This window comes from Embiotoca jacksoni, unplaced genomic scaffold, assembly GCF_022577435.1.
Source record: "Embiotoca jacksoni isolate LCO1_2020_lvr unplaced genomic scaffold, fEmbJac1.0.p SCAF_3, whole genome shotgun sequence".
Taxonomy (NCBI): Eukaryota; Metazoa; Chordata; class Actinopteri; family Embiotocidae; genus Embiotoca; species Embiotoca jacksoni.
The window spans coordinates 21,455,575-21,481,732 of NW_027185381.1; the positions used below are offsets into that span (position 1 = coordinate 21,455,575).

Consider the following 26,158-nt stretch of genomic DNA (forward strand, 5'->3'; position numbering starts at 1 on the left):
ATAAGCTTCTTTGATGTGGACAATAACAAATTGATACTCAACCAATAGCTTGCAAGCTACCCGTTAGCTCCCCTTGTTTTATGCAGTTTTGTTGAGGCTCGTGTGGTGATGTGTCCATGTCGGTGAGCACCTGAACATTATGCATTTGCACGTCAAAATGAGCATACATTAATAAACACACATGTGCTGTCTTCACATAGATTCAGTGCCATAGAATGGAAGTATTGCACTCCTCTGATGCATAATGCAGAAAGGATTTATGGTAATTGCTCTCTAAAAGAGTGTTTGCACGGCTGTCCAGCAGAGCTGCTGCTGGCGCTCCGAGATCACTTTACGTATTTTCTTTTTTTTTTCCTCTTTGCACGTGTCCTGTTGCCTGGCATCAGCATATCACTCATCTTTTAGCAAAATCAGTGTTTTCACTCGCTGTTTGCCCGGCGTCTATGATAAATGAAAGCTCTCGGATGTTTTTCATGTCAGTGTGTGTGGCTCTGCGTTTATCAAATATAGTTTGCTTCCTGTTTTTGTCGCAGGGAACATTTCAGCTTGCTGGAATGTTCGCATCAGTTATTCATTTGCGTCTTTTTCGCTCTTCCAGCAGATGTGGTGCCAGCACTGAAGGCTAGTTCAGGGCTGGGTCACTTGCCGAGTGCAGAGTTTCACCTGTTGTGTTGACAAGTGCTGCCTGTCTATGCAAAGTGACTTTGCGAGGGGGGGAGCAGAGGCGAGTCGCCATATGGTTCCTGCAAGACTTGACCCAAGGCCCAACCTTAAAACCTCTCCCAACACACACACACACACACACACACACACACACACACACACACACACACACACACACACACACACACGCACACACACACACACAGGCATACACGCTCATGCTCTGTGCTGCTTTTTGCAGGCAGGAGGAATGTTATAGATTAACCCAGAGGAAGTCCGCCTGCAGGCCCATGCTTACACAGGGCCCCAGCTCATTCTGGCCTGGACAATGTCCTACAGTTAGCTTGGAAGCAGCCGGCACACAGCACAGGAAACAGCTCCTCTTTTTTTTTTTTTTTTTTTTTCTATTCTTTTCTATTCTTACCACTTTAATTCTCCCTTCGCTGTCTGTCTTCTGCTGTCACAGTTGGTTCAGGATTCCACTTTTCAACTTCACTTTAAACCCATCCATGGCTTCTCTAGCATCAGTCCACAATGTGTGCTTAAAGTCTGTGGCTCGCTCTTCCCTGCTTGGAGGAAGTCCTCTTGGCTCAGAGCATTGCTAGAGTTATGCCCCAGAAAAGTCACTGGTACAAAGTATTCGCAACTCAACTGCGCAGTTCTCGTGATATATGGAGAACCAGCAGTATATGGTACATTTGACACCAAGGAAGGCTTATGGGGCATTTCTCTTCTGCTTTTAGTAACGCGCCCCGGTGCACTTGACGTGTTTGTGAACATCCTGCTTGTCGAGAAACTCTCGCGATCTCCTAGTTAAAATGACAAATATTATGTAAATGAAATGACACAGACACACAAGAAAAGGTTCAGATGCACTAACACGAACCATGAGCACATCCAGGTATCTGTGCAGGACCGCTAGCTCAACTCAAGAACACCGCTGAACTATTGAGTGGGTCAAAGTCTGTTTCTTCTTGTTTAATGCATCACGCATTCAACTTAACATAAATGCTCCATGAAAACATTCTTCATAACCTCTTTTCTCACACACACACTGACTGTGTCCCCTGGTCCCTTCAGGAAAGACCAGAACCTGCTGTCACCGGTCAACTGTTGGTACCTGCTGCTGAACCAGGTGAGGAGGGAGAGTAAGGACCATGCAACACTGAGCGACATCTACCTCAACAACGTCATCATGAGGTTCATGCAGATCAGCGAGGACTCCACGAGGCTACTAAAGAAGGTGAGGGTACAAAATACTTTACCCAGTTCACGCTGCAGCTGAATAAATGTAAAGGCAGTGCTAACACACACACTCACCCACATTTGGTCATAATATAGTGACAAGTGTATTCCACAACTGAAATCACTTACCTATTTGAGCGGCGATTCTTCTGATTTCTGCTTTGACCACTAGAACCATATAAAATATCATAGTAGGTAATTTTTTTTTTTTGCATGCTTTAAAAATGCAGGAGCTTTGTTGTCAGAAAGGAAAAAAAAACATGGTTGTTTAGTCCTAAAGAAGTTAAACACAATGAAAAGAAATAAGGTAACATTTTACATAAATTAGCTGACAACGAAAAAAAATATTATGAAGGAAATCTTGATAAATATGGGCATTGTTCATCGTTTGACACTGTGCTCATTTCACTCTTCTCTCATTTGCGTTATGTTTAACACATTCACTTTTATTAGTTAATACGATTTCCAAGCAGACTGTGTTTCACCATTTCCTCGTCTCTTTATGTCCCTGAAGTCTCTTTCTGACTGATATAACCTTCCCTGTTGTTGTTGTTGTTTTTTTTTGTTTTTTTTTACTGTACTGATGTTTGACCTCTACTAGCACAGATCAGATGTCACGTTCTCTTTGATCAACAAAACAGTTGAACTCACCACTAACGCAATCCAGATTTTTCTTAGCGGTCATATTGGGCAGCAGTTTCTCCAGTCCCTCATGTTATATAAACACTCTTTCACTTTCAGTTAATTCATTCATTCATTTGACGACGGTGTCATGATATACAGGATATATGCAGGCTGTATTCAGCGTTGCGTTTGATGGTATGAAGCTCTGTTGGGATCCTGTGGTTTCGTTTTCTGAATGAGAGTAATGCAGTGGAACCTTGGTCGCCACAGTTTCAGATCAGTATGCCTTCAGTCTCTCATGGCTTCATGACCAAAACCAATCCGCTGCCTTCTCCACCACAAAGATGACAACTCCCTACGAGATTATGAGCTCCTATGCTGCAGGAGTCGCATGAACTCACCACAGACCTAAATTACAAAGTGTCTTTTCTTCAGGGGAGTGTCTTTGTGTGAGCCACTTTTTCTATCTCTGTCTCTTCTCTTTCTTGCTCCACTTTACTGCAAACCCTTAAAGGTCCTATTTTGAGTAAATTCAGATTTCCAGTACTTTTTAAAAAAAATTATAAAGCAGGTCTAGGTGCCATATACTGTGAAAGTCCACAGAGAAATGCTCAAAGCTTGTATTCAGCAACTGTACTGTTGGTGTACTGTCTGGACGAGCCGTTTGGACTTCCATAAGTTTGTGATGTCACAAACTCATGCTTGTGTCCTATGTCCGCCCTCCACCCACTGTCCAACATTTTCTTTGGAAGAAAAGTCATTTTGCCATTAGGCTAGCAAGGTACAAGGCCGAGGAAAACCTGTGGATGGCCTGGGCTTGTGTCACTCAGAAAAAAGTCAGCCAATCAGAAGAGAGTTCATTGATAATGTACCTTTAAAGACACAGATACAAAAAAAGCCTGCTTTTGGTAGAGATCCAGAGAGAAGCTTCAGAGAGGAAATGTAAAAGTATATTGAGATGGTTTATACTTCTTAAAACCAAAAAAAATAACTGCTTCTGGAGATTAAGACTGCAAATAAAACACCAGAAAGGTGTAAAATATGGAACCTTTAACATAATGTTCAAAAAGTAAAAATGAGGCGTTTTTATTTATCTAACATCTTTTCATGATTGCAGTTTCATCTGATTGTATGCAGGTTTGGTCTTTAAATACTTTCCTGAACCCCCAGCACACAAACAGGAAGGGACAGCAGTCATTTCCTTTTGATAATGTTTAGAGAGCTATGGTTCCACTCATGATGCCAGATGTTAAACTGTTGTTTTTCAGAGACTTGTTGCTTCCCCCTTACTTATGATGATGACCCTAATGATATGTACTTTCAGTGTTGATTTACATTTTTACTACAACTCTAAAGGCATTCTGCCAAACTTCTGACAATCTCCCTGACTCCACCTGCATCACCACTGCTCTGGAATCTGCAATGTCTAACCACATGATGAAATGGTTAGTCCCTTTATAGTGAGCAGTTTCTTTGTGGATCCAGGTGACATTCTGCAGACAAACAGCAGCCTGGTGGGAGGTCGCAGCTCATAGAAGAGCTGAGACACAGCTCGCCCTCTAATTAAAGCTTCCCCGAGCCTTTGATCTCAGCAGAGCTTCAATAACGAGGCTGAGACAACAGAGAAGTCCCCCATGTTACGTGGGCTCCCTCACAGCATCGAGGAGACAGCTGTACCGTTGTCATCCTTCCAGCACATCAAAGACTTGTGCTTTTATTTCCTTTTGTGTTCCGGTTTCATGCTGACCCCAGAGAAGCCCCTTCTTCATCAACATCCTCAGGTTGACCTGTTTGCCATTTCGCATGTGCATTTTTTTCTTCAGCGCTGCGTTGTGGTCATTTTTTCAGAGCAGCATGTGGACAAAAATTCCTCCAGAAACACCTCATTTTGTTTGTTTTTGTTTGAATACAAAAGTCGAGTAGTGGACCTCTTTCTTTCTTTATGCTTGGACACATCTTATCTACTTACATGTATTGAGTTTTCATTATTCATACAACTGGCTCTTTGTTTTTCTCTGCTCTGTTTTATTTATGAAAGTCACATTGTGTGGCGGCAGATACAAGGTGGTTTTTCCCAAAGCTTGAGGCAGTTTTGAACTTTTCCAGCAGCAAAAAATGCCCCAGTACGAAAGGCCTGCCTAGCCACCTCAAAAGTAAAAAATATGTCCACTAAGACCTCAAACACTTATTAACTAACTTGTTTGTTCAACATGTACACAAACAAAAATATGAAAAGCCTGTGGTTTTTTGGGGAGTTTTCTGATATTATTTTTGGGCTAAAAAACAACAACCAGGGTGCAGTGAACATGCACAATCTCCTTTTTTTATTATTTTTTTTTAATTTTTTATCACATTATGGTTGCCAAGTTTGGTACCATAGGGCCTTTTTTGTAGGAAAATCTCTGCTGGTTGACCTTACTTGGCAACCTGTGTTATATCCAGAGATGGATTCACCATTTAAACTTAAACACATAAGTCACCCCAAAACCACACATTTTAATTTTCTTCTTGGTTTCTGGGCTAAACGAACAAATAAATATCGTACATCATCCCTCCCGAGGATAGATTAAATCTCTAAAAACACATCTCCTTTCATCAAAATCCCATAGTCAAAAGTTTTTCCAAGAAAAAATTCTATCAAAAGCCACACCCCCAGGTTGTCGTGATTGGCTCCTTAGGTATGTGATGTATGAAATCCTGGCTGTCTGAAACCGTCTTTTTGAGACTGTCCAATTGTCACTACATTTCCAAAATGGAAATGCTCAGCCATGATGTTGACTGCTTATTTGGTTCATTATATGTCATGTAACATAAATACACCACATTGATATATTAACAAGGTTAAAGGCTTGATTTTCACTGTTGTCATGACAGCTGTTTCACTGGTTCCAGTCTCTATGCTTTACCAGACTACCCATGTAAACCAGTAATTGTATTTCCAAAAATGTTACACTATTCCTTTCACACTTAAATAAAAAGGATTACAGAACTATGTCATTTGGTCAAAGTCTGTGTTGCGGTACAAGACACACTGAACTATGCTGAGTCCCCCCAGCGCACACGCATTAACACACACAGGCCCTGCAGGGTACACAACTGCCATTTTTACTCCATGATTAATGTCAGTGGCAATATGAAACCCACCACTCCCTAAAGGCTGTCTTGGTTTCTCCTCTCTGGGGTTGTTTCATCTTTCTAATGTGGTTGGAATTCGGATGGTATGAACTTAAAAGGGGAAACCCATTTGGAGGATCCTTTTAATGATCCTTTTAAATTGGAATACCCCCCCCCCCCCCCCCCACCCAACTGAGATTCCTTTTAAAATGAAAGGGGATAAGTTGTACAAATCAAATCAACGACAGCGGTTACACAACACAGCTTTTTGGCAAACAAGTTATTGCTTGTTATGTGATGTGTACAGCATACGCGTTACATTTTACCACAATTTGAAAGGTGAGATTATTTCAGAGTTCAAACGACTGTCATGTGTAGCTTACATGAGGTCATAAAAAGCCTCTAAACATATCTTGAATTTAAGGCCCCTTTGTTTTTACATCTCTCTCTCTCTCTCTCACTCACACTCACTCACTCACTCACTCACACACACACACACACACACACACACACACACACACACACACACACAGAGCTCATGTGATCCCTGAGAAGGCTTTTCATTGAGCTCTGGATCACTTCCCAGCCTTCTCAATGGGGAAGAGCTGATGTGTGTTAGAGCTGACAGATAGTCAAAGGTTCTGTCCACTGAATTGCCCGTAGCTAATGGATTTTCCCACAGGAGCAGGCCTGTGTCTTTTTGATCTTTGTGATGGGCAAGAATTTATTTTTAATAGGTTTGTATTTGGTAACGATAAACTCGAAGACCAGATCATCCTGTTATTCACCTGGAAGAGTGTTTGATAACTCCTTTATCTATCCTCCTTTCTCAAACAAGCCTGAGGTTACTTCTTGCCAAGTTTGGTGTTTGTAAGTTCTTCTTATCCAGCTTATGTACTGTTAGTCACCCTGATTGAAGAAGAGCTACAAATCAGCGAACGGCCTGACCGGGTGGTGGTTAGGTAGGTGTTAGTGATCGGCCAGGTCACACAGCAGGGCATTCTAATTTCAGACACCAGCCTGCTGTAAACTGAGAGTGTAATCCTCTTTACTGGCTATTTGCATCCTTGGACCTCGTGCAGCTTCACCTGTGAGCAGCCTGTGATGAACACGAGTGAGAGATTGTTTTTGTACACAGGTTTTCACAATACTGCGTTACGTTATTGTTATGTCCCTTTGCAGCTGATGCTTCTCTCTGACCAATCAGATGTCTCTGTTTTCACATCGCATTTCAATATCGGCTCAGCTCGCTCTGAACTTCGACGTTGGTGAAAAACATTACCAGTTACTATCCACAAATTTCCCCCAATACAAACCAAAAAAAGCGAGGAGAGCCGAACCGAGCTGGTACCGGCAGTGGAAAAGGGGCTCAACAAAACAGAGACCAATTCATAAAATCATCCCTCCATAGCACTACTACAGGTCAGACAATGCACAGGCTACCTTTAATGATGACTGACAGCAACTGTGCCTGTAACTAAAGTTTATATTTGACCATCTTTAAAAAAAAATCTGCAGTGCACTCCATTTCTTGATCAGAAGTAAATCACAACTCTATCCCATTACAGTAGGTGGCTTGATGCCCTCTCAGAGCCCTCATACAGCTTTTTGCTGGAAGAGGCTCCCAGAATGAGATTTGTCTGAGGATAATTGGGTTAGAGAAAGACCTGGCGTGCGGGCCAAAGCTGTAACATCATCCAGGTAGCAACGCGTGGTATCGAGTAAGGTGGAGAGATCAAAAATTCATTGTCATGACTCATAATATCATAAACATGTGATACAGTATATGAGTCAGGGTGAAGGAAATATGGACGCTCCTCTGTCAAATGAATAGAAAAAGCCAATCTAAATCCATCACGCCAGCACTGTTAAACTGTATCCCACAACCGTGAGATGCATTAATGTGGGCGTGTGTGTGATAGTATTACGGAGTCAGCCTTGTGGCACGGCTGATTGAGTTAACATATTTGGAAGAAATCTTTTACATTCAGTCGTGGAAGGCAGCTAATGTGTTGAGCATGTGGGCCGTGAAACTCAAGCCGTGTTTGACGATTTAAGTGGAAGAGCGATCATGACATTGATACCACTTTCACACAGACACCCCGCATTTGACAGAGGATGATAAATGCACTGTTCTGTTCTGCGTGTGTGTACCATTCAAACCACAGCGTTGTCTCAGGTCTATGTTTGTTCATTTATGTAAAACCTAACGCACAGCAAACAATGTGCATTTGCTGAGCAGACTTGTCAAGTTGCAGCTTATTAAAAGTGGTTCCCGCAATGTTTACAATGGAGATTGAACATTGGACAGTATTGACAAAGTGATGCCGGTGTGTTGGCTGTAAACGTTTTCAAAAATGTTTCATGTATTTCTTGTGTCATAAAAGGAATTTTCTGTCTTTTTCTCATTGTTTTTCCTTGTGTTTCTTTTTCAGAGCAAGGAAATAGCCTTTCAGCTGCAGGAAGACTTGATGAAAGTCCTAAATGAGCTATACACAGTAAGTAGCATCGACTGCCTTTTTTCCACTGAGTACATTCATCTCGACTGTGGTTGAGACTTGTTCATAGCACAGCTTGACATCTTTAACTCTGCAACTCAGAGATATCTGAGGGATCCTATTTTCAACATGCAAGCAAATACACTACCATCAAAGTGATTGCTCAGACTGCAGGAAAAGTTTCTTTTACCGCACAGAAGCATAAAACAAGCCCCTCTTAACCCTGATGAACCAGCTATTGAAAGCTGTGAAGTATCATCCTTCATGTTTGCTTTAGCTCATTAGAGTTCATACTCTGTTTTTAATGGCTCTCTTCAGTTGTGTTTTCTTGCTCTTAAAAACAAGCTCACGCAAAGCCACACTGGGAGGTTGGAGCCAAATAGTTACTTGCTGTATAGATTTTTCCTTTGTTTGGTGTTATTTCTTCTTGTTGCTTTTACTCAATAGCTGACAACAGACACAAATACTGTAGGCAGCCAGGGAAAGGTGAAAGAGACATTATCCTCCAGTCAGAATTAGGCTCATTGTGATTACATGGTATGTGCCTAAGACTGCTGGCTTACGGAGGCATGCTGCATATATATTTTAAGAAGATGTGGCTGCAGACCTTTGAACCAGGGGGTTAAATTCTCTAGAAGCCTTGGTAACATTTCACCAGACCATCAAACTTCTGCATCAAGCAGGCGGCCAATCTGCACTGCTGTTCCTATAAAGGACATTTTAACTACAATGTTCGATGTCTTTGCTCTAAGTAGCTGTCTGTAGCTCTGACCTTGTTGCTGCATGTACTTATAGAGTGAATCAATAGCTAATTCCACTACTTTAACTAACACAACCAGCCCTGTGAGCGCACGATTAATGCTTTACACATGTTGTCCACTGTGAACTCTTAAAGATAGGATGAAGAGATGAAATTTAGGCTTGATTTTTATATATATATGTTCTTATTGGATATTGTGTAGCTCATTTATTGGGTTGTTTATTTGTTTGTAGTATGATATAAACCTGCAATCAGTGTGATGACCGCCCACCTTTGAGCCTGGTTCTGTCTGAGGTTTCTTCCTGTTAAAAGGGAGTTTTCCTTCCCTCTGTTGGCGTTTTTTCTCCCTTAAAGGGGAGTTTTTCCTAGCTTACGTGGGAATTGTTGAATTGTTGGGTTCCTCTGTATAATGTTGTAAAGTTCTGTCATAAGAACGTTACTGTGTTAAGTGCCATGAAATAACTTTGTGTTGTGATTTGCCGCTACATACATCAAATTGAATTGAATTGATTTCAGAACAACTGACCTCTAAAGTAAAAGTATTAAAGGAACAAGTCGAACTGACTCTGTAGTTAATCATGCCATGCCTCTCAATACCTTCCCCATTGATCGCCATTGGTAACTTGGGATGTACACTGATGGAGATACAAGTGAAGGCAGTTGTTGTGCATTCCCCAAGAGAAGGCTGTCACTTTGCTTCTAGAGTCTCCAGTTACTCTGTACAAAGGACAACAGAGGTTACACTTCCAGTCCGTGCCTCCAAACACGACAACGTGTTACTCCAAACTCAATGTGTGTCACTCTCACCACTGTCCTCACTCCAGATTTGACTTGGTTTAGCCCTGGTGGTAGTACACACAGATTCACACTCACTGACATGCATATGCACACACTGGGTAGCCATTGCATCAGACAGCCGTGGTCCCAACGTCAGCGTCCGCCAATGAAATAACAGGTCTGGTCTGTCTCTAAATATGTCCCTCTAAAAAGAGCAGTAAAGTAAACACAGCAGTGGCAGACTCCAGACCAGTAAGTGAGGAGTACAAGGCCCAAGGTCAGTCAGCCATCACTAAACTGGTTCCAGTTAAACCAAACCCCACCAAAGGCGAAGGGCTCCAGACAAATCAGGCCTTTGCTCTGTTGTTCCACTTGTACAGAAATAACTCCCGATGTTTAGATTTTGAGATGGGTGAGTCTCTCTTTTCACTGAAGTTGAGGTTTTGTGCAGACAAGTGTATTTCATATACAGGCTGTGGAGCTGTAATTTTGCTGGAGTTGGTTCATTCCAGGTTAAACCACTGGTGCTCCATATTGCTGCCTTGTCCCAGGAGTTAGAATTTATTTCTGCCCTTGTACTCAGTTCAGTACATTTGGACAACTGCCACGAACCAAGGCCCATTTAGCTTCACAGTGGACCAAATCTATGTCATAAAAAGTTTGATGAAAAGTAACACCTGCTTAAAGATGATTCTTTTGAATTTATTTTAAACCAAACAAACAAAAATTAGCATTTCTGCAGATTTTTCGACACGTTTTCTGAGGTTACAAACATTTCTTCTCTCCTCTGATTTCCTTTCGTATTTCCTCCTTTCCTCCTCTCATCTCGACTCCTTTTTTCCCCCGGATCATCTCCTTTCATTTCTGCTCGTCTTCTCTTATTTCCTTCTGTCTTCTCTTCTCTCGTGTCTTCTGATTTTTCTCATCTCATTTCCTCTTCATCTTCTCCTAATCTATCTCCTCCTCTTTCTGCCTCTAAATTCTTCATTTTCATGCATCTGTGATGGTCAGTGGCTGTAACTCCATGTTAGCAAATGAATCTGCCCTAGATCGTCTGTTTGTCTTCTGTGGAAGACTTTTAACATCCCTCAGCTGTCTTGCATTGCATGTATTTCGTGGTTTACCTGCTATTTGTAGCTGAGTCATTGCCTAATGGATCCCAGGAAGTAGTATGAGTAACATGCACACTCCCCCATCTGCGGATGATGACTCAAACTTTAGGAAGTAGCTCAAATCCACAGTTCACTATCAAGGTAATGGATTTCCTTTGTATTAAATCGTTACAGTTTATGGCACAAGGGCAAACAGGTTCATCTTATTATCCATTACAGCTTAAATTACTTGGGCATTTAAAATAAAAAAAATAAAAAAGAAGCAGAAGTTTAAGGCCTTCTTAATAAAAATGTTTGTGTAATGTTACTCAAAGCCTAAAAGGAGCAGTCAACTTTAGAGGGCAAAAAAACGACTACTTCCTGAGTGTATTTTATTTTATTTTTTCTTCAAACAGTGAAGGCAGCATGTTGCATTTAGCTGCAGTGCTTGGTGGTTGTTGCGGTCATATGAAAGATAAAAAAGGATGGAGAGAATCTGTCTCTGGTTTGTGGTTTAGGGTGAGCCGAGCGGCCTGCTTTGAGATGAGTTGAATCGATATGTGATGAATGAGCGGTTCAGAGGATGGAAGCCTTCATCGTGGTTTATAAAAGGTCAGCTACGAGGATGGAGATTGATTATTCTGAGCTTTGGCCCCTCAGAAACTGACCCGACACTCAACATTTCTTTACAAAGACGGAACAGTTTCAGCTTGTTGCCATTTATTTCAGGTCTTGAATATGAAATAATGACAAACAGGCAATTGAGATTCTTTTCATCTCAGGGTAAATTTTGTGTCTCCAGGTGATGAAGACCTACCACATGTACCACTCAGAGAGCATCAGCGCCGAGAGCAAGCTGAAGGAGGCAGAGAAGCAAGAGGAGAAGCAGATCGGCAGGGGCGAGCCTGTGTTCAGCATCCGAATGGAGGACAAATACCAGAGGCGCAGCTCTGTGAAGAAGATCGAGAAGATGAAAGAGAAGGTAAAAATGCCAGCGGTTCACAACCACGGAACATTTTGATCCAATTCGTGACAGTTGCGTTTAAGCCAAAAAGGAGTCACACCGTTCACTTCTCTACTAGGCATCGTTAGTCTGACACAACAAAACTTCTGTTCAGGATTTTAAGCGTTCTCACATCCACACGTTTGATCTTGGATTGTTCCGTTTTTCTTTTATTTATCTGAAGTCTTCCTGACCTGAGTAACGAAAAACACACAGTAAGCATTGACACAGGCTTTGAATTCTCAGAGGAGGTCTGTTGTCTGTTAAATCTGTGGCAAATGATTAAAGTCCAGAGAAATGAACTGTTTTTTTTTATTTTTTCTTATTTCCAGGAATGCATTTGGGAAGTATTAAGATATGGATGATTAGGAAGTGTGTGAGTCAGAGCCGAGTGGTCAGTGGATGGTGACTAACTAACAGCCTCATGTTTGTCTGGAAGGGATGAAGTGTAAGTTTAAAGACTCAGACTGAGGTTCAGTCACAGGCTGTTTTTAGTTTAGCATTTTCTTTTTCTGCTCTTGTTCCTCATTTTGCTATTTATAACAGAATTTAACTTATTTCTCCTCCAGTGTTCATTGAAAATGTTGTTTCGCCAGTAATCCGCTATGCGTGCAGAGACATAAAAGCACAATCACTTGTCAAAAGGCAATTTCTCCACTCATTAAATTCACCCTGCCTCGCTCGCTCTGTTGTTGCCTGTTTCTCATTCTCGCCTCTAATTCTCTCATCAGCGTCAAGCCAAGTACTCGGAGAACAAGCTGAAGTCGATCAAAGCGCGGAACGAGTACCTGCTGACACTGGAGGCGACAAACTCATCCGTATTCAAATACTACATCCATGACTTGTCGGACTTAATTGATGTAAGTATGAAACCACACGATTCTGCCACAACTTCATCTTCAGCTCCGGCTCGTTTGCCTCCAGTGAAACTAGGAAAAGTTTTTGCAGAAGACGGTCTTACATAAGCAGAACACACACTTTCTTTGGAGTCATCTTTTCATGGACTTTTTCTCCCTTCTAAAGTCGATTTTTTTTTTTAATAGTTTTTTTTTTACTATGTTTCTTTATGCTCTTCATCCAGAAGACCAATTACAGTTCAGGGGGTGTTTTCACTGACCTTTAGAGGAGATTTAAAATCATAATCAGCGAAGAGACTGATGACTTTAGCAGCTGGGCCTAATATAAAAGGGATTTTCGGACACCAGACTGTGGGATGGAAATTACAGTGCGGGACAGAATTAAAGTAGCTTATTAACTTTTGTAATGAAAGCCATTCTTTCCTCCTTCCATTCTCTGTGTCGTTATTAAAATACCACTTATTATATTTAGTTACAGTGTTTTTCTGACATTGCGTCACAGATTTCAATTTCTTTTTCCGACATTCGAAGAGCGGCCCTGACCCTGAACCTACTTTCTTTGTAATTTCCAGTCGTGGTTCATCACTTTTATTTGCAACAGCATTCATGTTTTCTCGACCTTACAAGCAGACTGCTTTATTTGAGCTTTTTCTCTCAAACTGATAAACATGACTTATTTATAGTATGGCTCACCTGGGTTCTTATCATTTTTTTAGAGAAGTAAACCTACTGCACCACTCTCTGTGGCGTTTCTAAGGTAACGGGAGAAGGCTGGGTTTTTAGCAAGTGTTTGTTTCGTTTTTTATATTCCAGACAGGACTGAAGGAGCGAGAGAAATGCAACCTCTATTCAGCATCATGCTGTGCGCTGAAATTACCCCTCTTCCCGCTTTGCTCGCAAGCCTTCACATCTCACCAGGGCGTGTGTGTGTGTGTGTGTGTGTGTGTGTGTGTGTGTGTGTGTGTGTGTGTGTGTGTGTGTGTGTGTGTGTGTGTGTGCGTGCGCGATGCACTCTGCGTGAGCTGTATTTGCAGGATCACACACATTTGTTTATTGATGAAGAGACTTTTTATTGTCGAAAACAGGGTGTACAAGCAGACTGGTAGTGGCATCGTGTTTGTCGATCATTCAGGCCATTTGGGGTTAGTTGATGTGTGGATGTGTTTGTGTTTGTGTTTGCCTGGGGCTTGTGTGTCTCCCCAGGATAGACCTTGACCAAGGTTCTCATTGTTAAAAATCAAGCATTAGATCCTGGAGGTAAGATTCAAGTGGTGCAACGCAGAGGCAATACTGCCGGCTCAGAAAGAGCTGGAATGGAAATCTGTTTTATTTAAAGATAAAGCTGTTATTTTTTATTTTTTTTTACCATATGCTGGACCAAATAGAGTTTAAATTCATTCTAAGAAATAAGTGATTTGTTTTTAACTTTATCATATTGATGTTTTGTTTTGTGGCTGTGCTTGCATATATACTCTTCAAAAAAAAAAAAAATCAACATTACACAGCGTCAGAAATCATTACTAGCTTGGATGCAGTTGTTGTGCAGTGTATCGCTGAAACAATACAGTTGGCAGAAAATTATTCGGCTATTCTGTTGATAATTTTTTTTAAGCCAGACAGTGGAGCAAAGCTTAAGCATCTTGAAAATAGTCTTTAGTTTTCCGACCCGTCACTAGACTGCCCCAGGTGCTGAAAAAAGTTCATTATTTTATATTATAACCACTAATTTGTCTGATTTTCCATAATCAGTTAGATCCATCTGACATTGATGCTCTTTTTCTCTATCCAAGTGCTGTGATTTGGGGTACCATGCCAGTCTGAATCGGGCCCTGCGGACCTACCTGTCAGCGGAATACAACCTGGAGACGTCTCGCCACGAGGGTCTTGACATCATCGAAAACGCAGTGGACAGTCTGGACCCACGTAGTGACCGACAGAGGTTCATGGAGATGTACCCCACGGCCTTCTGCCCCCCGGCAAAATTTGAGTTCCAGCCTCACATGGGAGACGAAGTATGCACTGCAGTAGTGATGTCATGATCATATTTGTGCAGTTTTAATACAGTTTATACGTAAATTGGTTGATTGTTTATTTGCATTGATGCTAAAAAAATAGCAAGAATTGAACAAATAAAAACGGAAAACATCAGTTAAAAATGTTCTTCAGTGTATTTGCTCACGTGCAGATATACCGAACATCGAGGGAATTTGGAGTTTATTATTAAAATGTCTCACATTTAATGAGGTCTGATATTCAGTGGCTTAAGTGTAGCTTTTTACTGCGTCTGGGCTGCCGGATTAGGTTTTGTGGGGCATTGAAACTGACAAATCATGTGTTGTTCCTGCCCCTGCAGCCATGTAGCTCAACATGTGTTCAGAGTTTTACTGTTTGGCTGGCACTCCGCTGATATCATGTCTATCCACTAGCTGTTGTTATGTGACTGTCTGCGTGCATTTGGCAGAAGTCACTGTGGTTTGCTCTGCAATCGGAGAAGAATTTGGATGCCTGCGTCCTGTTTAAACCAGAGCTTATGTGACCTTGTTTCCTACAATAGATTGAAATGTAATGTTCTTGGTGAACAACAGAATGTTTTCTCTTTTTTTTCCAGGTGTGTCAGATCTCTGTGCAGCCACCAGTGAATGGGGAGCTCATCCTGAGGTTCCAGCAGCTGCAATCTCGCCTGACTACCCTGAAGATCGAAAACGAAGAGGTAACATAGTGCCACCAAAACAAAAATCAAATCAAATCGCGATCCTGGTATTTGTGGTGCAGCGGGATTTAGATTTGTCAAACATGTCTCTACGACTCCAGTTTTGTCATTTGCCAGAGATTTGGGAGTTTTGTTATGCTGCTCTTTGTCGGTTGTGAGACGCTGACAGTTGCAGAGAATTAAAGCGACTGCAGAAAGTTAACTTTAGCCAGAAGTCATCCAAGGTGAGTCAGATATAGTTGGTGATGATCTCTGAAGAAGTTTTTGTTGCATATACACATACATACTACGTATTTTCCTCTCTTGTATGCCCTGCAGGTAGCCATCAAACCCTCTCTGATGCCTCCATTTTTGCTCCCACCGGTAGAATTCACTGTCTTTCTTTTATTTGCAAAAACCCGTCCCGCGCTGCTCTTTTTTTTTTTTCTTTTTTTTTTTTGACATTAGAGGTGCATCTTTGGTTATCCAGCTATATTCTTTTAATGTGTCTGCGGCAAGCTCGACTTTTTTTTTTTATTTTTTTTTTTTTTTTTTTACGGCACAAAGGGCTGAAAGGCTGCGATGTCTGCTGGTTCACAGAGTGCAATCGCGTCCATCAGGCTGGCTTCTGTAGCTCGTCTGACCTGCTTCCCCTCTGTGAGCTTTCACTGCCTTTCTCTGTTTCTCTCCCCCGAACACATCAGCGCACTTTATCTTCTTTTATCCTTCTACAAAGACACACAGGAGCATGTCACTCAACTCCCTCAACATTCAGTGAAAGCTTATATTCCTTTTGATCACCTCGTCAAATCTTTAGTGAGATACATCTTCAGGAATGGACAGGAATGGATATAGCATACAGCGGTATTCAGAGCTTATTTCAGTGTGCTAAATAATACATTGAAAGTTGAATATTTGTTTAAAGTTAACAGTCTTAAACATTGGTGGTAACAGTAAGTGCAGTACAGTACATGATCCTAAATTCTGGTGACAGCAAACAGTCTTGAAAAGAAATACAACCAAAGGGGGGAATGGCCTGATAGCTGAGTGTTTAGGGCACGCACACCACATGGACGCAAATACCACAAGCAGCCAGTTTGATTCCAGGCTGGACGGACCTTCTCTTCATGTCATTCCCCTGCTCTGTTTCCTCTACATGTCTTGTCTGTCTGTACTGCTTCTATTGAATAAAGGCAAAATGACAAATATATGGTCTTTGGAGAAAGAATATGACCAATGAATAAGAGGTGTTACAGTTGGAGGGGTTCACTTTTCATCCACAGTGACAGGTAGCTTTGGCTGGTTTCTTGTTCAATTATTCCCTACAGTATTTAAAACTGCTGCCGGAGACATGGAGAAAATTACCAAGCTTGTTTTGTTGAGGCTTTTTTTGATTATGACTTTAGTAGCTGTCAGTAAAAACCTCAGTGACAAATACAGTATGTCTTTATGTATTTACGTGTCTCACCAGTCAAATGTTTTTATGGGAAGCCGCGGCTCTATTTGATTCAGTTTAATACAGCTTTGATAGAGCTGTAGAAGAACAATTACCGATTTCAATGAGATATCATTAACAGTAATGCTCAATTATATATTTTGTACTTACTTCCCTTGTGCGTGTGCAGATAATCTGAATGATGGACCAAGAGTAAAAACTTTTATGTTGAGCAGTACTTACTGAATGGATATATATTAGATGGGTTCACCAATTTTTTTTTTTTAATTCATCTGTAAAATATAAAAATGGAATTCAATTTTATGAAAATCTTAAGTATAATAACTTAAAAATAGTATAAAAACACTGTTACCAGCTTCCCAAACAGGAGGATGTTCTGCTTTTCTGTGTTTTATGTCATTGTAAAATTAATAAACTTTACATCTTTGGGTTTTGTCAGATTAAAGAAGACATCTAGAAATATTTAACTTGGACTCAGAAATTGGAAAGGGATTTATTTATTTATTTTTAACCAATGGAAAGAAAATATCAGTAAATCTATAATGAAAATGGTCCTGAGTTGTAGCATTGTTGTCATTGGGCCTGAGAATATGTTGTTTATCATTGTGTATCCAGCCTGGTCTGGGTCCTGCTGGTGTCATCACAGTTCACATTGCCTGCAGTAAGTACAGTATTTCTGCAACTGGGCACATACACACGCAGCCGTGCGTGTGTGTGTGCATGTGTGTGTGTGTGTGTGTGTGTGTGTGTGTGTGTGTGTATGTGTGGTGTGAGCTGACAACCCCTGGTCGCTTCATGTCCTCGTCCGCCTGCCTTGCTGAAGCGGATGTCCTGGTGGGTCAGAATTGGAGGGCGCTGCTGCCTCATGTTAGGATCACCAGATGGCCTCTCTTCCTGGCTGCGGCGTGCCAGATACATCCTTGAAAAATGAACTTTCAAAGCAGTCTGGGGCGACCTACAAGCTTGACTGTCAAATGTACAAGAGAGAAAGCGAGTCTGTCTTTATCTGGACAGGAAAAACCCACAGGGCAGTTCTTAATAGAAGTACAGCTGCTTCCTCGAACCTCTTTGACTCCCGTGAAATGCTGAAAGAAAACATTGCTGAATAATTCACTCTGCATCAGTGGGTGGGTGGTGTGCGACATGGAGGGAGGACTGTGGATTTCACTTTCCTCGTTATGTTGGGGTTAACACAACCCCCGCAGGGTTCCTCAGTGCAGAAATTGCAATTTCATTTTTGTCATTAAACGTCTTTTCTCAAAGGACATCATTCGTCTCAGCTCTTCAGTCAGTCAGTGTGGGCTGTCGCTTCTTTTTTCAGACTTCCTAATCTAGCCATTTAAATCTCATTTGTCTCTGAAAGAAAGAAAGAAAGAATCAATCAATCAATCAATCAATCAATCAATCCAACCATAAACCAACAACACCTGTTAACTCCAGACTACACAGTAGATGCACTGACTGCTTCTACTGTATGCATCAAGCTGCAGTTGAGTTGCAGTAACTACAGTTGCAAACACAGCGCAGGGCCACGCAGGGCCACACACCTGACAAGCAGCCGCTCTCCACAACGCTTATCATTCACACACAATAAGAAATACCCGAATACAGCACACTTCCTCTTGTGTCATTAAAGCGCGCAGTGACAGCCGGACACAATGTGCTATAATGAGATCAACATATGACAACGACAGGCAAGAAACAGTCGGCTAACGTAGAAAACAAAAGGGGGAGGACACACGGATGAGTGCAATGTTAGGGAAAACATTGTACAATAGCAAATTGATCTGAGAGGATCCAGAGCAGTATGGATTTTGTTGCCTGCTGAGTGTGTTGTGCCCTAGTCTGTAGACAGTATGAGGTTTTTAGTGCGAATGTGAACGGTGGCCTTGTTTTCCCGTCTTTCAGCGCACCTCAACCTGAGCTTTTGAAAGGATGGCACTTCAGTGAGGAAAGGACAAAAGCCAGAGTGAGACAAACACAAAATGAAATGAAATGATGCAGAGGTTCACACAGGGACACATGTACCCGTATGCACAAACACAAAGAGCCAGGTTCCTCTTCTATCAACATTTTAGTCATTATTCAAACTAATGTTGAAGGGACAAAAGGCCCAGAGTAGAATGAGGCTTGTGGAACCTTTTATAGGTGGAGACCTTAATTTTACTTCTAAAGGCTCTGGTCACATACACATAATTATATTCTCAGACAAAAACGATCGACAGATAGAGAAAAAGCAAAGAAGTTCTAAAAAGTGCTGACCACAATTTTCATTGTGTGGAAATTCTTGTTATTCACAGTAAGGATGGGTCACGATCTTCGTATTTTCCAATCATGATTGAAATATAAAATATAAAATCATTGATGCAACTATCATCTTGTATTTTTTTCTCCTGTTCCAGTGCCTGGTAGTAATGTGTTATTACCGTCAAAAGGTGGCGATAATGCACCTTAAAGCTGTTTGAAAACTGTCAAGAATACGTTGCGAACAGGCTCAAGTAAAACCTGTGTGGCGCTGTGAGATTAGATACAATATACAAACAACAGAAACACGCAAAGACGAGAACAACCATCAAAAAGTTCTTTGAGGAACTCCTTCAAAAAGAACATTTTAAAAATGAAAAGGAGTTGCAGCTAGCATATTATACATCTAATCTACAATCAAAGGTTCGTTTTGTCACCAGAAAAAAATAAGTTTAAGGTCTGCACATTATAGCCATTTGTTCCTGGCAAATATCAAATAGTATATATTCTTGAAATGCCTATCCCTAATCAACATGACGCCAAATGTATTCTGAACAGGTATTCACTTTGTGAAGTTCAGAATTGTATCAACCCCGGTATGATTGTCAAACCCAAAGTGCTAAACGAGTGGAAAGTATTTGCAGTAAGTAAACTGGACTCATTTCAGTAGTGAAAGACAGAGACAGTGGTGGTGGAGGGGGGGAGGGGAGTGTCAGATGGAGGGAGTCTTGCCTTGGACAGTGTTCAGAAGAGACAGCATCATCTCCCCACCCTGCCACCCGGCTCCGTCCCAGGGAACAGACGACTAACTATTGGTTTTGGGTGTGTGCTTGAAGTCAGGGGTCAGAGTCTGCTGCTGCATTAATATCCAACAGAGACAGCTGGACTAAAGCCTGTCCGGCTCAACACGCTCACCTCCACCACAGATGTGCACAACACCGCCCGCTGAGCTCTGCATTTGTGCAGAAGTGTGTGTCTCCAGACATCTATGCATTTCTGATACTCCCCATGTACGTTCACTCGTGTAACTTTATGACCGTCTGAAGACTGTCTGACATAAAGACATCTTTGTGGTAACGAGCAGCATCCAACCGCCACCCCAAAACACACACACACACACACACACACACACACACACACACACACACACACACACACACACACCCCCGGAGGGATTAATTTGACGCCCCACCCTTTCTGAGCCAGTGCTTTCTCAGAATAATTTTCCTCCTCTGGTTTCTGTCGTCTTCTCAGCAAACACAAGTAAATTTGACGGTTATTCTCAAGATGTTTCACACCAAACTCTGGCAATCTAACAGCATCTCCTTTGCAGGGAGTGTTTGTTTTTCTTCAGATAAATATCGGAGGCACATCAAAGCCTGTGTGTGTGTGTGTGTGTGTATGCTCATAGCTGGATGATCAGCAAATTACACACTCGCTACACGGTCTGTTGAAAGCTATTGACAGCAGCCTGACTTCGGAGATGTGACAATAGAAGTTGAAATTGAAACTGTTGAGTGATGTTGCGCTGCTGCTTTGCACAATAACACTTATTTCAAAGTGTGCCGAGTGGAATTATTTTGGCATTTCAGAGTACGGAACTTATTTTAGGCTCAGAGGGTGATGACTGTGTGCAAACTAGACTGATACTGTGCATGCTGGAGAAATGTAGGAAATACTTGAATCACGGTTCTGTAACACTAAAAATAAACAAATCTAACTCCGCGCCGCGGATTCTCTGCAGGTCTGTTGTGCAGCTGTAGGGACTAATGGGCATATCCACCGAGTCTCTATAAGAGCTCTGTTGTAATTGAGCCCAGCAGTGAACACTGGTAACTATTCGTCTGCTGAATAATGGATAAACTCAACAGCTTTTTTACTGTGAGCGATTTTTTTCGCATGCATGGCTCCTGTCTTCATGATGACAGCTGGGCCTCTCGCCTCCATGGGGGCCACCCGGGATGAGGCTGCCAGGGACATAGGATGAGGGAGCCCAAACACACTCAGGAAGTGTAACTAATGACCGTATTTCACAATAAGGTACCTATTTTAGATAAAACTTCAATGAAAGTGCTGTTGTAGATTTTTATATTTCAGATGTACTTTGAAGGTCCCACATTTGACACCTTTCTGGTGTTTTATTTGCAGTTTTGATATCCGTAAGAAGATATTTTTGTGATTTTAAGTTTCAAAAATCATTTCAATATAGTTTTACATCTCTTCTCTTAAGCTTCTCTCTGGAGTTCAACCAAGAACAAGCTGTTTTGTGTCTGTGGCTTCAAGGCGCATTGATTGCAATTACCTTCTCTTCTGATTGGTTGAGTCTTTTCTGAGTGCCGCACACTCAGACCAACCACAGGCTTTCTTCGGTATTGTAGCTTGCTAGCGCCACGAAAGGATGTGTTCTTCTCCAGATAAAAGGTTGTACTGTTGGCTGTACTCATCGTTGTGACATCACAAACTCACAGAAGTCCAAACAGTTCGTCCAAACGGAACAAGCTGAAAGCTGGCTGTGTGCATTTCCCCTTTGACTGAGTGTTTTGACACTTTCACAGTATTTATCTCGCACCAGGAGTTGCTTTATAATCAAAAAAGAAATGGAGATCATAATTTATACAACACGGGACCTTTAAAAGGTCTGTTTTTTCTTTATAAAAGTTTCATGGTTACAAAATCCTCCATTTCCTTTTGCATGCTGCCATTAGCCATGTTCCAACCTGCAGTGTGTTTTTACTTCATGATGGGATGGATAACACTGAAACTACATCCACATTGTGTGCCCAAGCATGTGTGTCAGCGCTGTAATCCATCACAGGAACACATGAAAGCTATGAAGTCCTCCTTCTCAGGTGTTGTTTTTTTTCCAAAGGCGAAATGAGTCACAGGTCAAGCAGTTTAAAAGTAACAAGCTGTGATCCTCTGTTGTGTCGTGTGTATAACTGTTGCAGCAGGAATCCACCTCACTCGTTCATTAGCGTCCATTATGAGGTCATACCTACTTAATAACTGAGAAATAGGGTCACTGCCTTTGAGTCGGGGGTCTCATTGACTATTAAGAATAATTAAGAGGAATTCCAGCTGCATTTCATTGGCCCCATTGACCTGTGGGGGTTCCCACCTTTTAATAGCACACAAAATGGACCTGAGATGGTCACAGCTCTTCACTCTCCCTTTTGTAATACAGAGCTTAGCTTTTTTTTTTCTTTTTTTCAAAGAAAAACAATAGCCCCACCATCACACGTGCACACACACACACACACACACACACACGTGTGCTATAATTATTGTAATTTTTATCCTTACAATTTGGCCCTTTAAATGATTTCTTGTTTTAATGTAGATCATGACAAAACAGTAAGGGTGTTTTAGGGGGAATTAAAAGATAAAATCTTAACGACAAAGTTGCATAAGTTGACTATTTTGCCATATATTACAGATTTGCTGGTATAATTTGATGACTTTTCTTTTTATATATAAAAATATAAAATAATGCAATAATTTTAATACAATTCTTTGTTCTCATTATTTTAACTTTTTCATGTAAATTTTATTTCTTTCACTTTTTTTTAAAATAATCCCCGAGGGGAAATTAAATTTTGAAGTTTATGTTTTTTCCCCCCCGCAAAATAGAAACATTATTCTTTAAATCACAAATGATTTCCTCAAGACTCAACTGCAGCATCACATCTGTGTATTACGAGTTCTCTTATTTGTAATCTACACGTTATAGTAGTTCAAGTAGAGTTATGGTATCTGTCTTTACGTTTATGGGGATGTTACAAACACATTGACGCTCCCTTTTATGTTTCACATGCTCTGTCATCTTATGTCCTCATATAATGGACACAGCCGGCAGCTCTTCGACTGGCTGAACATCTTTCACAGTAAATTGGCGGGGTACACTTGGCAAAATCCTGATGTTCGTAAGCTCCTGGAGAATCGCTGTTGACAGGGAAGAAGCGGTTATGGAAAAGAGTCCTAAAAGCCTGCGACTGAATGTTACATTTCCAGCCAACACTGTTCACCTCTCGTTCCTCTGAGTGCGTGCAAATTGATTGGTTTGGCTGGGAGTCACGTTCAGCAGCCGGTGGATTTTTTTTGCTTCTGAGAAAGCACCTGAATTTTTCAGAGTGTCATGGGATTTAGAGAGTGGTTTTAAGGGAGTGTGATTAAACAAGCTGCTGCGTACGGTGTGATGGTTACATTGCGATCGTGAAGAGATGACATCAAGCTTTTAAGCAAACAGCTTTTTTGCTCTGACAAGTTCATCACGGGTTCTTCAACTTCTCTCCGTGCCACAGATCAAGAAGACATCGGAGGCCACGCTGACGACCATCCAGGACATGGTAACCATCGAAGACTACGACGTGTCCGAGTGCTTCCACCACAGCCGCTCCACAGAGTCGGTCAAGTCCACTGTGTCAGAGACGTATCTCAGCAAACCCAGCATTGCCAAGAGGAGGGCCAACCAGCAGGAGACGGAGCAGTTCTACTTCATGGTGAGCGCAGTGAGCAAAAAGACAGGGTTACGACTTCAGAGATGCATTTTATTTCTGTAAAAAACTGAAATAAATATCTTTGATGCCCTGCTTTGCTTTTTAATTCTGTGATTTTCTTCAAAAGCAGTGAAACTGCCTATTCTTGTCCCATTATAAACTGAAAAAAAAATCTCCAAAATGAAACTGAGAACATGAAGTCAAAGGTTTTATCTGGACTTGAATATGCTTAATTTAACTTTAAACTCTGTATCTCATTCACTAAGCCTCTTTAAAATCATTGATCAGCTGGCAGAGGGGGTAACTCTGCCCAAAAATAATTTTATTTTGTAAAAGCTAACTGGTATCTTCTTCCAGTCTGAAGATGGACATGCTCTGATAAAGGCTTTAAAAAGGCTCTCGGCGTGTCCTTTGCCCTTGGCTGCCTTATCGTAGATTGCTGTCTTAAGAGTGGGCGCTCTAGCTGGCACTCAGGGCCGCCGTGTAATTACTCTCAATTCTCCACAGAAATTCCGGGAGTTTCTGGAGGGCAGTAATCTCATCTCCAAACTGCAGGCCAAACACGACTTGCTGAAGAGGACACTCGGCGAAGGTGCGGTTACGATCCCTTTACTCACCCTCCTCTTAAGAGTTCCCGCTGTTCTTGTTCTCGCTCCACATTCGACTCTTGCACTTAATTCTCACCTCTGAATGTCAAAGTTCCTCCAGCCAAAATTTGGACACTTTAGGCCTAATCAGCATCCAAACAACCAGCATAAATAATTTACCATTGAATTCTTGTCTTTTTCTTTTCTGCAGTCATACTTGAGCAATTTTAAACCCGTTCTGTGGCAAACTTCCCATTGTTTGCCTGCTTCTTCCACAAGTCAAAAGCTTCTAGATGGTAATCTGGGTTTTCGCCAGGCAAGCCAGAGCTGAGGGGATTGTGAACTTGTATTATCCGTCTTAGTGATTGATTTGCTCCCAACTTAATGGACCGCCATGTATTTGAGCGCCGGCAGTCATTACAATGGGTTCTCCTTGTTCTACATTGGTGGGATCTCCTGGAGGCCTTGGCTAGTATCTGTCAGTTGGCGTACTAACCAGCGGTCCTGGTGGTCTCCGTCAGACCGTCCACTTAATGAGCAATGAAGCAGCAAGCGAACGAAGAAAAGAAAAGCCTTCTGCTTCTTCCACATGTGCCGTAATTGTATTGTTGTCAATGAGCTGAAGTGCAGCACGAGTCAGTCAGACACAGAGACAGGTCATATCCTGTTCATGGGAACAGATGGCCTCACATTTTAAACTTCTCCTGTTCATCAAAACCATTTGGAAGCTATTTTGTGCTTAATCTTACTTTACGCGTTTAAACCTGTAGCTCTCCGTATCCCTGTAATGATTAGTGTGTCTGTGTGTAATTTGTAAATGTACCACTGTGTGCTTGGTAGTGTTTGTTATTGTTGTCTCTGTGTGGGCTATGTAACGGTGTATATGGGTTTCGGTGGTGCTGTTCAAGAGACCAGCGGTTGTGGACAGATGGCAAATGCTTCACAGGCCGTGTGCACAATTCACTGCAGGGACCTGAGGCAGGTCCTGGCATGTCCACACAACTAACTTGACCCTCTCTTCTCTTTTCTCTCCTTACTGCAGGTCACAGAGCTGACTACATGACAACAAGGTAAAATACACACTCAAACACACACACAAACTAAACAAGTGTAGAGCTATTACGCCTCAAATGGTCATCCAGCAAAGAAGAGAACATTTATTTTACGTCGTCTCTTCATGCTGTTGTATATATTTTTTGATTTTATTTTTATAACAAAAGGAATCAAGGTCAAAATATATTTTTGCCCATATAGAATGTAGGACTATAGGACTACTTTACACTTCAGAGTAAACCTTTTTTGAGCAGAACCGGGTCGATTTACTCGTTGGCCGCTTTTATTTGCTCTCAGTATTGGTATCGGCGTATATGTTGTGCAATGTGAAAGCTTTTTTTTACAGAACATTATGCAGAGAAAGATGCTCGGCTTAATTTAGAGTTGTTGTTTTTTTATTTTGTTTATTTATAATCATTACATTCCCACTGAAATTCATTGTTTCAATGCAACGATATAAAAGGTTTATTGTTAAACTGTAAAACATCCTGCTTCCTTTACATGTATTTTTGTCAAAACATTTTGGTCAAGATATCAGGATTCTTTTACCTCTTAATACCGGTAACGATAGAAAGTGGTACTTGGGAAATTCGGTTCGGTGCGTAGTGGCACGTGGTCTGATCATGTGGCAGAATATTAAAGGATTAAAATAACTTTTAGTTGTCACCCTATTAGTAGAAATTAACAAGAGCGTCAAGGAAAAGCCTTTTCCATTGGTAGATCTCCTTGCACGGGCCTGTAGGCTGATACCGTTTTATTCATATTTGAAAGACTAAATCCTACAGGTCCCAAGAAGCCAAATTGCATGAAGTCGCACACCAACACACACATTCACACAAACTACTAAAAGCTGTCTTCAGCGGGGCCGGTTATGAGGTGGATGCTGACACATACGGAGCTCCCAGCGGGGCTGACATTTCACCGGCATGTGATATCTTGTGGAGAGAAAAGATTATAAATAAAAAGTTAATTCATGGGTTTCAGAGGTGTCTGAAAATACC

The 26,158-nt window shown here is 41.5% G+C and overlaps 1 protein-coding gene across 3 annotated transcripts in view; it reads left to right on the forward strand.

Annotated features, from left to right (window-relative positions):
- srgap1a (SLIT-ROBO Rho GTPase activating protein 1a) overlaps window positions 1-26,158 on the forward strand; it is an 85,712-nt gene that overhangs the window by 35,303 nt on the left and 24,251 nt on the right. For all 3 annotated transcript variants that reach the window (XM_069163234.1, XM_069163235.1, XM_069163236.1), the window contains exons 3-11: window positions 1,744-1,906; window positions 8,082-8,144; window positions 11,575-11,754; window positions 12,507-12,635; window positions 14,423-14,644; window positions 15,241-15,342; window positions 23,323-23,520; window positions 24,025-24,109; window positions 25,147-25,174. In XM_069163234.1, coding sequence (XP_069019335.1) covers window positions 1,744-1,906; window positions 8,082-8,144; window positions 11,575-11,754; window positions 12,507-12,635; window positions 14,423-14,644; window positions 15,241-15,342; window positions 23,323-23,520; window positions 24,025-24,109; window positions 25,147-25,174 — 1,170 coding nt within the window. The remainder of the gene's footprint in view (window positions 1-1,743; window positions 1,907-8,081; window positions 8,145-11,574; window positions 11,755-12,506; window positions 12,636-14,422; window positions 14,645-15,240; window positions 15,343-23,322; window positions 23,521-24,024; window positions 24,110-25,146; window positions 25,175-26,158) is intronic.